Below are 15,505 nucleotides of genomic sequence, written 5' to 3' on the forward strand. Positions count from 1 at the left end.
GAGCTGAAACAATACGAAATACATGTGAGGTGAAATCCGCCTGCAGGGCAACAATTGGCAGCAAAGTAAAATGTGTTATCAGGCAGCATTCGAATGCTTTCTGATAAAAGGTGATAAAAGTGGATGAGTTGATTTAGTCATAGTACTCTTGTTTTTTTTACTCTTCTTTGCAAAGCCGGTTTTGCTACCTGGTAGATTACGACTGAGCGACCGTTGCGTATAGTACGTTTGAGGAAAATTTACTGCAGGCAGTAGTGGAAATTAGTTGCCTGCTTGCAAACATTGGCACAGTATATTTCCCATGGTCTTAGTTTTAATGTACGTGAACCATGAACTTGAAGCGTGGTCACTTTTGCTGGAGTTTGATGCCTTAACATTCTCTCGGCAGACTGGTGATCCTTTAGTGTCTGCTTGGGAGGCTGTAGAGAGAACGTGATGGAGGGGTGAGAAACTGCCTGTGTATTGTGTGGGCTATTTCTCTGCTTTAAGCCAGGTAGTATTTCCAAAGATTCAGTTCTGAAAAATGTTTTTGTTTCTAACCTTCTCTGGTGACACTTATGTCTGAGCACAGTGCAGAGTTTAATGCTTGTAACATTAAGAAGGCATTGTTAACCATCCCCCAAGCATACTGGTTATTCCTGGCCAGAATTCTTAATTCGTTGGTGATTGTAGCACAGCTATGCCTACGGTTGTGAAAATGTCTCTTAGCAATGAATTCACTTTAAATACATCACCCTTCTTTTAGCGCAGTAGCATTAAAGGCCCCGTTCATCAAAAATCTGCCGTCGGAGCCAGCGTCGGCGTTGAGTGAAAGATCACGAGCATGGCACTGGCAGGCGGTAGCTGGCAGCTGACATGGCCGCGCACTGACTGGACGTATGGCAGGAGCTGGGAACTCGGGTCTCTCCTTTCATATGAGAGGGGGATCTCAGAATCAGCTTGCCAGGGCACTTGCATTCACATTACCCCTAGGCCACACAGGCACATTCATACGGCTTGGTTAAAGTGGGGCTTTATGTGCGGCTCGTAGCCTACGCTATCGCGTGGTACCTTTGAAGGCGGAACCTAAGTGTCCCCCATAATTTTTTTTCTGCCCAGGTGTCCCTGGAGGAGTACAAGCTGCACTTTGCCCAGATGTACGAGCACTTCGACCAACGGCGTGTGGACCACATCACTGATCCCGCTGTGCGCCGCAAGCGGCCAATCAGCACCATCTCTGGGCTGGACCGGTGCCCACCACCTGATTCGGATCTGCCTGTGGCTCGCAGGGCATCTGAAGACCAGTCTATGGTGGCTACCAGGCCGGACATTGTGCAAGTCAGGGAAGGGCTGGGGGAAGAGGAAGAAGAAGCGAGCAGGGGAACTGTGACTTTCCCGTCCATCGTGCCGTCCACACCAAGTCAACTGCCAGACCCTGTGCCATCAGATGACGTGAGAGAATTATACTGCGTCATACACTTGCAAATGAGGTGTGATATTCTCATGGTGTGCCCAAGTCTTTTTGAGCTCATGGACACTATTGTGGAATGCGTAGAACATGCGTTTGTATGTGAAAAAGAAAAAAAAAGAACAAAAAGAGACAGAGGATGCAGAAATACATGGAAACAAAGATGTATAGTCACAGTGCTCACAGCATAAGAAACCTGATACTTAGCTGTCTTTATGTGACATTACACCTGATACGTTGCCTGTACAGCTAGTAACTTTTTTCCTCAGTTTTTTTATTCAGGAAAAATGAGTTCACTTGAAGGCCTTCAGTACCAGATCTCTGTATATCTGGTAACTTTTCTTTAGTTTTTGTTCAAAAAAAATTGAGCTATTCATTAACTTTCAAGTTAAAAGAATCTCAAGGAGCCTATATTGTCTGGAGCGCTCCACATGGTCATAGCCTATGTCACTTTGGGACTTCCCACAAAACACACCATTATTATTTATTATTTATTTGAGGTTTCTGGTAGAAGGTGGCTGTAGAGCTTGTAAATATATGTTTTAGCAGCTTTTATGTATGAAAAAGGAGTTTTTCAATAGCCCTTCGAAGGCCTTTGGTACAATGGGCTTTATGGCTGGTAATTTTTTCTTACCCGGTAATTTTTTTTTACTCAGTTTGAATTCAGGAAAAATGGGCAGTTTAACTTCTCATTTAGGGCCTTAGTACAAGGTTTCTGTGTCGCTTAGATCTTTTCTCCCAATTTTTATTTAGTAGAAGTGAGATATTCAGCAGCCCATTGAAAGACTTTGGTACAAGGTGGCTGAAGGCTGGTAACTCTTTTTTTTACCAGTATTTATTCGAGAAGTGACCTTGTCAACAGCTCATTAAAGGCCTTTTGTACAAGGGTGCCATACAGGTGGTAACTCTTTTTTTTTACTCAGTCTTCATTAAGGAAAAATTAGCTGTTCTGTTTTAATAACTCAGTGAAGTCCTCTGGTACAGTGTCTGCTTGGAGCTTCAAGTGTATACTCTTGATGGCTGGGCAGCTCTGTTTTCGGCTCTCTGATCTGTTTATTGGCAATGCTCAAAATAAGTACAGCTTTGTCAAAAGTTTAGATCCCAGAGGGTTTACTTTTAAGCTGTATATTATGACTCCTTTAATAATCGTCGAAGCCCTAGCCATTGGAGAGAGTAAGACGAAAAATCTTGTCTTCAGCAAGTTTGGAAACCTGGGAAGGCATTATGAGCCACATAGTATGGCTCAGAAGTAGACCCCCTGGGCTCTAAACTTTTGCCAAAGGCTGTACATCAATAAGGTGGTGGAGATAGGGTGTGTGTGTGGATGTACTAAAGATAGAGGACATTAAAAAAAATATATGAGGTTTCAAGGCTAGATACATTACCTTTGCCATCTGCATCTGACAGCAGGGATAGCATAGAGGTTGTCCTATTTGGAAATTCTTCAGGTGGATTAAAGCCCCGCGTATAGCCGTGCGTTTTCATTGCTCAACGTTGCATAACAGCAAGGAGAGAAGGGCTGATCAGTGCCAGAGCCTACGGTGATATGTGCACGTCTGTCAAATGTTCAGAGTTCCGGAAGTTTGCTTCTAAGCAGTGTAGGGCTCCTACGTCATTCATGCAGTCCTACTTGTTGGAGAGGACAGAACCAAAAAATTAGGGGAAGCTCAAGCTCCACCTCAAGAGTTGACACAGTCTTTTCATTCCATGAATGTTTTTACGTTTTGGGAGCAAAGGAAAGTTCAGTGTCTGTCTTACTTCTCTGAGGACACCTACACTTGTGATTGGAGGTACATATGCCATCGGTTTGAATCCCGATCCTGTACAGACTAGCCTTCAACTTGACTAGCTGATGCATGCTAAATGGGAAGCAAAATGGTATGAAACCACCCTGAACGCTGCGCAAAGAACGGTTGAGTCATAATTTTGATACGAAATCACGTACATAGTTTTTCCGGTGTGTTTGAAATGATGCTTTTCAGTGCAACAAGCCCAGTATGCTCTTGCGTAAAATCTTCTTACCTTCAGGAGGTTTACAGCTGGGGTCACATCACAGTTGCATGGTGGGGCTCAGAAGCAAGATTGAAATAACGCACTGTGCTACAAAATAAGAAGACTAAACACGTAATGAACAGAACAAACGCAGGCTCACAACTAAACTATATTTGAAAACATGTACAGAACAACCACTAAACCACGAACAGACGCTCCTGCGTGAAAACTGCAAGAAAGTAAAAAAAAATTCCCAGCATTACACTTTGTTTTATCGAGATGTATGAAAATTCAGTCTGCAAGGGAAACAGAAGGCTGGCTGTGATGCACCTGTCACCCTTTTTTCTGATAAAGTAGGCTTCCTTAACTTCTCGTGTCAACCGATCTCGATGACAGAAAAGATTGCTTGGGAAAACAGCAGGTAGTAGCCTTGTTCATCTTTCTTGTTGTCTTTCTTATTTTTTCCTTCTTTGCATTTCCTACAATGTTCAGCCACGTGCGAGCAAGGGTCGCATGACAAGGTCCACAAATGTTCCTTCAGACGCACATTTATACAACGCCTCGTCTGACCTGCACTTGTCCTGTTGATTATGTGTTTAGTCTTCTTTTGTAGCGCAGTGCGTTATTTCAATCATGTCTCTGTACCAACTCGACCAACTTTCTACCTTACTACTTTACAGCTCAGAAGCAAACTCGTAGAGCTCTTGACTTTTGCCAAAGGGGTTTATTGCCTTTGTACGTAGACTTGAGTTGTTATATTGTCTTTTACATTTTTTCATTTTAAATTTTATTGGAATGTGATTGATTGCAATGGTCTACTCTTTCATATTGTTGTTTATTTCTTAAAGCAAAAGAAAATCTCTGTTGCCACTTTGAGGTGCAGTTTTTCGCTTTCACATCATAATGTATTTTGGGAAAACAGTCTTTCAAACTTACCTTGGAGCTTTCATTGATGGAGCATGAAGGTACTGTTTCATGGAACATGTTTCATAGGTCTGTTTGCATAGAGATACACTTGTGAAATCGTCCTGTTTAGTTTTGTGATTTTGGGATTATTTTGTCTGACCTCATGCCCAATTGTTTTCCAGGTTGTTCCAGTTGTTGAAATCTCTGAGGGCCCAGAGGATATTGTGCAGCCAAGCCAGACTGTTGTCTGCCCTGATGTGATTCCAGTCCAGGAGACCATCTCTGGCAAGCCCAGCATAGAAGAGAAGTGTACCCCTCCTGAGGAAGATGACTCACCCACTCTTAATAGCACCACAAGAGAACCTGGAACTTCTCCTGATGTCGTGCCCCATCCCACTGACATGACTTGTGGGAAGCATTCTGACCAGAAGTCTCCAGAGCACGTGGAAGGAAAGCCACCAGGTAAATTCTCCGAGGGTCCGCACATGACTGACAAGGAAGAGGCTTTGGCAGCCTCTGGAGATCAGCTTAATGCATCCCAACTTGCTAGCACTGCTGAACGTATAGCAGTAGGTGAAGAAACTGAAAGCAGTGGAGAACGAGAAGCTATTAAGGAAGACGAGCCTCTTTGCACGAGTGAAATATCTCTGGACAAAGATGAAGCTGGAGGCGGTGAAGTATCAGCCGAGTGCGATGTCTTTGAGGACGCTCAGGCTGGGGATGGAAGCGAGACATCTGAGGGCACCACTGCTCTTCCTGATGATGGTGCGGACAGCGCTGAGAAAGAGGTTGCGAAGGAGGACAAAGGCAGCGAGGCGCTGCAAACGGATGACAAAGCCGCATCAGAGTCAGCAGTGTCAGTTTCGATGGATCTGACAGCCCCTATAGACGAGCCAGCGATTTCTGAAACTGAGCAGTTGGAAGAAAAGGGTGATGGGCATTCGGAAGATGCTGCATCTGGCTCTCCTGCAAAGTCCCTAGGAAGCAGCGGTGGTGTTGGCGCAGATGCCAGCAGCCTGGAAGAATCAGCCGGCAGTAGCCCGGTTCCGCAGCCACAACCAAAGTTCACAGTGGCCTCTGAACAGTTGAGCAGCCATCTTCCTGCAATCGTGAACCCAACTGAGGACGTGCCATTGCCTCCACCAGCGATAGACGCTGAAGTGTTGCCATCACCGCATGAATCGCCTGCACATGACAGTGCTGGTGCTCTTCCTCCTCACGACTCTAGTGCAGTGAGTGATATCAAAGGTGAGATTGACAGCAATGGGAACCGCTGCAGCATCATTAAAGCAGAAACCGAAGGTGAGGACAGTGTGATCGATGAGCGCATGGAAGCCAAACGCACTGTGGCCCAAACAAACTTGCTTGACGGTGAAGGAGATGAAAAGACAGAGCCAGTCGAAGCGAGTGGCATCAGCACCATCGAGGCACAAGTGGAGCGGCAACGCAGGCATATGGCAGAAATGGGGCTGAGCGATGCACCTCCTCCTGCTGAAGGCTCTGGGGAAGATGATGACGATGCTTGCACAAACGATGCCGGACTCGTTCGTCGTGCACGTAGTGCTTCGCATGCGTCATCTGTCGCTGCTGCTGAGAAGGCACCACCTTTGAGACCAAAGTCAGTTGAGATTGCTGGAGCAAGCTCGACCGCCACGGGGAGGCAGCTGTTCAATGCCGGGCCTTCACGCCCGCCATTTCGCATTCCAGAGTTTCGGTGGTCACCCATCCACCAGCGCCTTCTGTCTGACCTGCTTTTCTCACTTGAGACAGACATCCAAGTATGGCGCAGGTCGGTACTCGGGACGTCTGAAGAAATATATGTTATACACCTAATGTGTGTTGTTTTAACGTTTAAGCAGAACATTTAGTTTTAGTTTTGCCCTCAGAAGAAAAAAAATGGAGAGGGGGTAGATAAAGTGGTGAGCACTTGTGTCACAGGCAAATAGGCATTTGCAAAACTGCTTTCATTTGGTGTGGGGGTTGTGGCACTGTTGTTGTGCCCTGTCTGGGGCCGGTAGCTGATTTCTCAGATGTGCGTTCAGTGGCCGCTCAAATTTTTCACTATTAGTTCATGTTTTTTCGCTTATGAATAAGTGTACTGCTTCTTTTTATACCCCTGTGAATACAATTTTTTGTGTTAGAATGCATAAGGTTAATGAGATGAAATATATTCAGCATCTCTTATGTGAACACTTTTCAGTGTACATGTGCTTAAGGTTCTTGATACAAACTATTTTATAGAAAATTTAGTTTACATACGTGTATAGTTAGAGGGCTCTTATAAAGCTGTACAGACTTTTGTGTTTACAGAAAAAATTATAAACTCTAAGTGCTTCTATGTTTAGGCACTCGTCACTATGTTTAGCACTGTGATGAGTGAAATATTTTTTTCTCCCCAATAAATATCTTACTGGTATTGATGCAAAACTAAAGTTTGTGAATACTGTAGTTGAGCGAATTAAATAATGTTAGAAATTGGGCGAGTTGCCAAGATGACTAAAGAGTAAAAACTAGTGCAATTCTGGAATAATTCTGAGAACAGACTGTAGTTGAGCGAATTAAATAACGTTAGAAATTGGGCGAGTTGCCAAATTGACTAAAGAATAAAAACTAGTAAAATTCTGGATTAGTTCTGAGAACAGTGGTATGCCTGGTTCTGATATCGCTCTCCCATGTGAAAGGAGAGGCTCTAGTTGGCAGCTCCTGCCAAACGTAGTGTCAGGCAACCCTACGTGCAGTTAGTGCTTGCAACACCAGCGCCGATGCCGGATTTTCTGGTGAACGGTGCCTTTAGTGCTATCGCAGTAATACTGTGTTGCTATGTGCATAGGTGGTGTAGTGGTGACTTTGAAAAAGCAGAGTGTGCACATATTTATCAAGCGTTTCATTGGTCACAGCCACCACTTCGGTGGATTGAAAAGCAATGTGTTGGGCCCTAGCTGTCTTCAAGATTAAAAGTGGCACTCATTCCTTTAATAGCATTCATGGCCCCAGAGCTGGCATCGTTCATACCAAACAGGTTTTCTATCGTCCTGTTGCTGTTCTTGTGAGATGCACCTGGTTTTTCTACAATGTAAAGTGTGAATGTATAAAAAAGGAAAAGCTCTTTTTCAAGTAACTCATTCCTGCTGCTTTGATTAACTATTTAGAATAATGAAGCAGAATCTTAGCCTGTGCTGCTATCATGTGGACAACACACGAAAGCATGCTTTCCACTCTCTATGTGTTTACTGGTATGCACTGGGCACAGTCAAGCCTTTGCCATTCTGGCTTTTGAAAGTACTGTATTTAGGTACATGACTGTAAGCCTACCCATTTTGTAAACTTGAAAACTAAGGGTAGGGGTAAAGTTACGATCAAAGCAAAGGCATGGCACCACCTATAGAAGGCTAGACAAATCATTTATCAGGGACACTATGTTGTGGTAAAAATTTATTTATTTGCTCCACAGCTCTCCCCGTAGCATACAGTTGCAGTTTTACACTCGTTTGAATACAGGACGTTTTTTGGGGAGGTAATACCTGGCCGAAATGAAGCGCGAAGGGCGCCTATGAATAAAACTCAACATTACCTTTCTGCTTTCATCTGTAGTGTGCAGCTATTGTAATTCATGCTTGTGCGTAAAGGGTCCAAAAAAAGGTATATTCCTGAATCATGTTTCAAGGAATATCTCACTGCACAGCACCAAAACGTGGCTAATGGATGTTCGTATTTCGGTTTGGCCAATGACACTCATTCGTCACACATTACATCTGCTTAACAAGCGAGGATATTAAAATGCGAGCAAAAAAACCTGCAAGAATTCAGAAAAAGCTTCATCTCATTTCAGAGTAAATTGCTTGTACTGGCTATAATTGTGTGTGTTTCAATATTTATATATAATGTGGGTAATGTTTTCTTGTTCTTTTCTTTTGCAGCCACAATACCAAGACAGTAATTGACTTTGTGAACAGTGGTGAGAATGCCATCTTTGTCATCAACACAGTACATCTGATCTCCCAACTAGCTGACAACATCATCATCGCCTGCGGAGGGCTCTTACCTCTTCTAGCTTCTGCAACGTCACCCAATGTAAGCTTTTACAAAATTCCGGAACTACTTCTAGAGCAGGACTTTCTTGCGCTGAACGTCGCAGTGCCGTTCGTTCCTGCCTTCATCTGTAATTCCATCTGATTTTTACTTTTGCTTCACAAGGATGTTGCTTTGGGTGCAGTGACTGCAATCATTAATTTTATTAAGCCTGGAGTGAACATAAGAAGGCAGTAAACATGAGATTTCCTAACTTAATGGCATAGAATGTTTCCCAATTTGTAAACATATTCACTGTGCACATTTATATTCATCCCATGTACACACAGCTTTGGTTTATTTAGGCTGTTTCGCTCTTTCTATTCTTGCTCACATTTATTTGAATTCTTTTTCGAGCAGCACGAGCTGGACGTCATTGAGCCAACACAAGGCATGGCCATTGAGGTGGCCGTGGCCTTTCTCCAGCGGCTGGTCTACATGACAGATGTGCTGGTTTTTGCCTCATCCCTGAGCTTTTCAGACCTGGAAGCTGAGAAGAACATGTCCAGTGGAGGAATACTCAGGCAGTGCCTTCGACTAGGTAGAGTGCTGCTCTTTTTTTAATTTTCTTTCTTTTATGCAGTTTGTTCTATCTTTTATAACAGCATAGCATAAGAGGCAAACTGTTGTCAGTGCAGTGAATATTGAATGAAAGCATTTATTTTTAATTTGTTATTGAAGTGCATGCTTGTTTAAATTGCAGTTGTTAACATGTGTTGAGTAGTAGTGCTTGGGTTTTTGGCACGGACTCGAGAGTCGGTCTGTACTGCTGTTAAAAGGATGCAGGATTTGTGTGATTTATATTGTTTGCTGAGTTACTACATAACTCTGCCTTTGTTATTGGACTGTGTGGATAGAGGGCAGCCACTGCTCTTCTAAGTGAAGTGCCAAGCTGGAATAGTTGACTGGGTAATTCAGTCTGTGGGGCTTCTTCTTTCAGAGGAAAGGAATGATGGAAGACATTTGTGCATTCACTGGGGGAAAAGGCTTCATTGAAGACATTGCTAACTTTGTAACATGGATCATTTTGGGCTCAGTGACAGCATATAGGCACATTATACTGTACTACAGTGAGTTTGCTGTTCTTGTTTTTGGTGCAGTGTGCACAGCAGCTGTTCGCAACTGCCTGGAGTGTCGAGAAAGGAGCTGCCCTCTGACACCAGTGACACCGCAGACTCCCACCACAAGAGACCCACTGCGGCCAAATCCAATTCATGCACTCATCGGTGGTGTACAGCCATCAGCTAAGGTCAGTCTGCTGTTCTGACTGTGGGACTTATGCACTTGCTTTTAACGTGGGCACCACGGAGTGGGAGTCTCAAATACCAGTGGGAAATAGGAAGAAAGTGCAGCATTTCATGATACTGGAATGCAGAGCATATTTAAAATATAAATGGAAATTGCACTTTCGTGGTAATGCAGATGACCAACGTGAACTGTTATGCAACAGACTTGCTGTAATTTAATCTCAGGTGGCTGAAAGCAAATGTAAAATTTTGGCTGGCCTGATATACATATCTTTATTGCAGTTTAAGGCCACCTAATTTGTACTGCAGTTTCACTTCATTCAAATTTTTTCACCTTGAACCAGTGTTTCCAGCAAGCTATTAGACCAGTGGCTGAGGTTGGATACATTAGATTAGCGGCACCACAAAACCTTTTGAATTGCGCCCCTTCGAGCTGTTTAACTTTTCTACCAGAGCAGCTTGTAGCAGCTGTCGGTCACGCATCAGCTAGCTAAACACAATTGCTACCCTTGCTGTGCACTGGTTGACACATTGCTGATTGTTTCTCTTTTTAGAAAGACGTCTCGCCGTTTGGTGCGATGTGTGCAACCCTACCTCTTTTACATGGTCCTGTGTACTGAAAATGCGTGCTTATCACAAGCTGTTCATTGTCTGCATGATGAAGCCTTCTGAAATGGATGCCATCGCTTGTGACTAGTCCTTGCTGCTACCATGTCCTACATATGAGCTAGAGGCCGTGTAAGGCCTTACTGCTTTGGAGCAGTTATATTTGCTTTTATATTCTTAACAGTGGGCATGGAGTAGACGATGGCAGAATTGAGGAAAATCATCATTGCCTACTTTTTTGTTAAAAGCAGATGACAGTTGCCTTTTTTTACATCCATTAAATTATAGTGTAAACAGTTTTCTGCTTAGCTACTTTGGTCATCTGATGAGAAGAGAGGAGTTGCTGGAGAAAGCTGTGATGTTGGGAAAAGTTGAGTGTTACCGGAGAAGGGGTAGGCAGCGAACGCGATGGTTAGATGGCATCCTCGAGGTGCTGCAGATGAAGTTATGTGATGTTAAGAAGATAGTGACAGACCGTAAAGCGTGGCGTGATATGGTCCATAGGGTCACGAAGAGTCGGACACAACTGAACGACTGAACTGAACTGAAAACAGTTTTCTGGAAGCTTTTCATTAGCCATTTGATGACCGTCGGGTAATTCCAATGTTTTCTTGTAGCCCCTTGAAGTCTCAATTAAGGGGGTATGAGGGTCTTGAAAAGCCCTTTTTTATTTTTAAACATTTCTCGCTGAAACTTACCATGCAAGCGCAGACTAGAACGCTGATTTCAAATATGCATTTAGATTTCAAATATCTCAAGTGGAAGATATAGCAAAGTAACTGTCCTAAATAGGTCATTCCTTACAAGCCTTTATGGTAATTTCTCATTACAAAAAGAGCTCTTTTAGGAACATGCAGATATTTCAAAAGGTCCACTGCACATCCTAAAGCTTTCCTTTTTTTTCTTAATTGTGGTATATATTAGCAATTAGTCCACATATTGGCTATTTGCTGCCACACACTTTTTTCTTTTTAACTTTGGTACTTATTTATGATCAGGAAAATATCATTATATTATATTCCTTAGCTTTAGCATGTGCAGTGAACTTTTTGGAATGTATGGATGTTTCTAAAAGAGGTCATTTTTAATGAGGAATTACCATAACGAACCGTAAGAAACGGACACCTAATTTTTCCATGTCCTCTCTTCTAGATGACATATCTGAAATAGAAATACATATTTGAAATCAGCATTCTATGCTGCACTTGCATGCCAAGTTGCAACAAGATATATTAAAAAATAAGGAAAACGTTTTCAAGACCCTACATTATTGACAACTTTTCTTTCTCAACTGTACATCCAGATGCAGACTGTTGATATAGTAAACTTAAGGCACAGGCATTGTGAGCAAAAAGTCACAGTCATGCCCCTGGCAGGTGGTAGCTGACAGGTGACATGGCCAGGCACTGACTGTTTGTCATGTCATAAGACCGCATGACATGGCTACATTGGTAGATGCTGCCAACCCTGGAGCATTCTCTTTGAGATGGGAAGAAGGGTGGGAGTGTAATCCAGCCCTCCAAGGTTCTTCGACCCAAAGTCAAAAATGGTACTGCAGCAGTGCTTTATATCTGTGTCGGGTGGTCTTTCACATAGTGTGGCAACTGTGTGAATCGAATAAGTATGCTTCGGATAACAGAGACACAAGTTAAAAGATTAGTGATTAAGCAAGTGGCAAAGAACGTATGCAAATGAGGATCTGCGAGAGGACCTGGCTTGTGGGAACCGCTGATGCTGTTGCATCATGTCCTTAAGGATGGAGCAGAGATTGTGTGTGTTTCCCGCTCCACAATTTTTTTCATGCTGTCCTAATGCTTGCAGTTATGTTTTCGTGGAGAAATAGTTATTAGTATGTGTAAATACTCATAAAGCAAGTCATGCTTAGCCTTTGATGACATAAAAGTGCACTGGTGAAAAGTCAGAGCTTCAATTCAAACAAACATCTCTGGCTTCCTGAAGTTTCAATAATGAGAATCTATGTCATATTACTTTGCACCTGACATTTGCCTTCTCACTATTCTGCATCTGAAAAGCCTTGCTTTTTTCTTTCTTCTTATTGAGCAAAATGGTATGTGTTATCTTGGTGCTCTGCAGAACATTGTGGAAAACCTTGGCGGTCAAAGCAGCCCTATTCGAGATCCAGAGAAGCTGCTGCAGGACATGGATGTGAACCGTTTGCGAGCTGTCATCTACAGAGACGTACGTAATTCTTTTGTGCACAGCATTTTCACGAGGTGGTTCTTTTTAGTGAAAAACAATACATACTTGCTTACATTGGCTTACTAGAGTAAAATCTCGTTAATTTGACTCAATTAATTAAGAAATTTAGATAATTGCAACTAGAAGCAGGGTCTAGGTTGATGCCCATGTAAGTATATGATTCGGATATTGGTGAGCTCACGCCGTTTAATTCGAGCAGGTGGTCCCTTTGAGATACAACATACCAAGCTAACGTTAGTCTAAATAGACCTCTTTTAACGTCAATTGCATGGAACAGTGATGCCAACACATCTCAGGCGTGCATGTTGGGACAGGCACGACTATGATTCGAAGTTCTTCTTTCCTGAAATATAGCCCAGCAACATAGTTTCATTTTCACTTCTTCATGTCATCCCGCTGCTGCCACCAGATGTGCAACAGCCAGTCTTAACAATTCGGGCACTGCTTTGTCTGTCACTGCCCTTTTAGTTTTATTTCGGGATGGCATCGGAACGCCCTATAGATATTTCTCTTTCCTGCATTCACGTGTTTCCTCCAACATTCAATTATGCTGGCTTGTTGCATTTTGAGGATGCTTCATCACCCAAACTCTAAGACTACTGGGCCGTTTATGCAACACCAAATTCCACTGGCGCTGTTTATGAAGAGACACCATTGCTACTTTGTTGCTTTGCTAAAAGGGCTGCGGAGGTGAGGCACCTGAAATTTTGGGGAAATATTTCAACATGCTGAACATTGTGTTCAAAGTGAAGCACTTTAAAAAGGCATGAAAAAACATTGTCGTCTCTTAGTTTTCACCTGATACATATAGACAACTTTACTCCAGGCATTCATTACATCAAGTTAGTCTGATGGAAAGTTTTCGACAGCGTTTAGGGATATTCGATCAATCGAATTTTTAGATAATTCTGATCCTTTGAAGTTCAAATGAACAACATTTTACTCCACCCAAAATAAAACGGAGTCTGAGCTTTAGCACTTTGCATTTAATGAAGGGTTCGAACTTTCACGACCACCTGTGCTTGTTTCATGATTCATGACTGGCTTGTGTTCATGCATTGACCAATCTGGATAGCCACTAAAATAGCCAATGTGACATTCAGTCACAACTTGTTTTTGCATATGACAGGTTTTGTGTACTATAGTCTTTATGCTTCTTATGGCTGTTTTCTTTTTCTTGGAAAGGAACAAAATGTGCAATTATATCATGCAAATTTTGTATCTTTTAGTTTTCCTGTCTTCAGCTTTTAACAGCATTGAAATACAGGCGTGCCTCGATATTATGACCCCCGTTAATACGGAGAACTCTGATTATGGACAGTTCTTCTGCAAAGCGAACTTTTTTAATATATTTAAGCCTTGCTGCTATGGAAACTTGGTGCATTTATGAAGTGCACACACTCTTAGCGCTGCCACACTGCCTCCCGTCACATGGTGCCACTGTGCTCTGCCCAGGATGAGACCAAACAGGCGCAGTTCCTGGCGTTGGCTGTGGTTTACTTCATCTCCGTGCTGATGGTGTCCAAGTACCGCGACATCCTGGAGCCCCCTTCGTCCTCTTCCTCCTCGTCCTCCGCTTCCTCTTGCTGCTCTCAGCAGCCACAGCAGCGTGCTGCTACTGCTGCAGCCCCTTCGTCATCCTCTTCCAGCCTCGCCCACTCGGCCTGCCCCATGCCGCCTTCTGATGGGACAGCAGCCATGCACCTCGCTCATCCTCAGGCACCAGGTGACTGCCATCAGCCTCTCTGTGAAGGTTTATTCGGGATCTCACTGTTCACATACTGCCTGGGTCATTCCATGCCAAGCATGCCAACGTTAGCGTTCTAACCACTCTGATTTCATTACAAAAATTTGTGGCTTTTTATTGAACCATTCAGAACCAATTTTTCTTAATATCTAGCAGGAAAACATTTTTGCCATCATGGGATCACCTTTTGAATTTTTCAGACTAGTGAAAATCTATATTGTTATGAAAAGAAATTCGTAACAAAAAGCTTTTTTTTTTTTTGCCCACCAAATTTTTTTGTGGGCAATGTAGTGTATGTGTTGTAGCGGTAGTATGTGGAGTGGCAGTAGTAGTTGGAGCTGCATAGCTAAAGTAATGCGTTGGTGTCATCTGCAGTAAACTCGCTGATAACATGGGGAGCACCATGACAAAGCATTGTAGAAGGCTGCATAGAAGATGACACTTCACTTGCCATCGTGGATAGAGCACTGCAGTCACTGCATACCTTGTCAAAAAATCTACACAAACTATAACCCAGTGACATCCTTCTGAATACTTGGATAATGGGATGAGCAGCTCGATGGCAAGTTTTGTTTCAAAAGGTGACAATGGTGGCTTGACTGCCTGCGGAAGGCCCACAGGAACATCGAAGCAGACTGTAGACATTGGCATTGATCATAACTTGCAACATATTTTTTAGTTGTATTGTACAGTTTTGACCAACAGAAGTGCTGGTAAAGCCTGCACATTTTACGAGAGAAACCAAGCAAAATGACCGAAGTGATGTACAGTCGAACCCGGATATATCAAACTCTAAGGGGATCGCGAAAAAGTTCGATATATCGATAATTCGATATACAGAAATTGGCTTGTGACGGCACTTACGATGCGAAAAAAATGATACCGTATTTGCCGCGTAAATCAACCCACTCGCATAATGAACCCTCTCTCCACTTTTGCGCCCAAGAATTTGAAAAAAAAAAATGCTTTAAGGCCAGCTCGCTCACATGCAAGCGATTGAGCGATCTCAGCGACGAGTGGTAGCGACAGAGTGAAAAATTTCCAACTTGTTGGAACTGCGTCCCGCTCGCCGCTCGAGCCAGCTCGAGCCGCCGCGGCAGCTCAAAACAAGGTTTGCTGCGGCAGAAAATCAGAACATCGCGAGCGTTTTCGCTTGCATGCTGATGGCGCGCATCACTCCGTTGCGGTCGTCGCATCCACAGCTCATTTCTTGGCAGCGTGCCAAGATGTTGCGCAGCGATAACGTCAGGGCGCGTTTATCTTTTTATAGCA

At 43.3% G+C, this 15,505-nt stretch overlaps 1 protein-coding gene across 4 annotated transcripts in view; it reads left to right on the forward strand.

Annotated features, from left to right (window-relative positions):
- The window catches only part of rg (A kinase anchor protein rugose), a 286,244-nt gene that overhangs the window by 110,509 nt on the left and 160,230 nt on the right, over positions 1 to 15,505 (forward strand). For all 4 annotated transcript variants that reach the window (XM_084601425.1, XM_084601427.1, XM_084601426.1 and 1 more), the window contains exons 23-29: positions 1,099 to 1,431; positions 4,528 to 6,134; positions 8,263 to 8,416; positions 8,774 to 8,954; positions 9,514 to 9,662; positions 12,361 to 12,465; positions 13,942 to 14,212. In XM_084601425.1, the coding sequence (XP_084457551.1) occupies positions 1,099 to 1,431; positions 4,528 to 6,134; positions 8,263 to 8,416; positions 8,774 to 8,954; positions 9,514 to 9,662; positions 12,361 to 12,465; positions 13,942 to 14,212 (2,800 nt within the window). The remainder of the gene's footprint in view (positions 1 to 1,098; positions 1,432 to 4,527; positions 6,135 to 8,262; positions 8,417 to 8,773; positions 8,955 to 9,513; positions 9,663 to 12,360; positions 12,466 to 13,941; positions 14,213 to 15,505) is intronic.

Source organism: Amblyomma maculatum, chromosome 4 (genome assembly GCF_055883805.1).
Source record: "Amblyomma maculatum isolate TAMU_Amacu chromosome 4, ASM5588380v1, whole genome shotgun sequence".
Classification (NCBI taxonomy): domain Eukaryota; kingdom Metazoa; phylum Arthropoda; class Arachnida; order Ixodida; family Ixodidae; genus Amblyomma; species Amblyomma maculatum.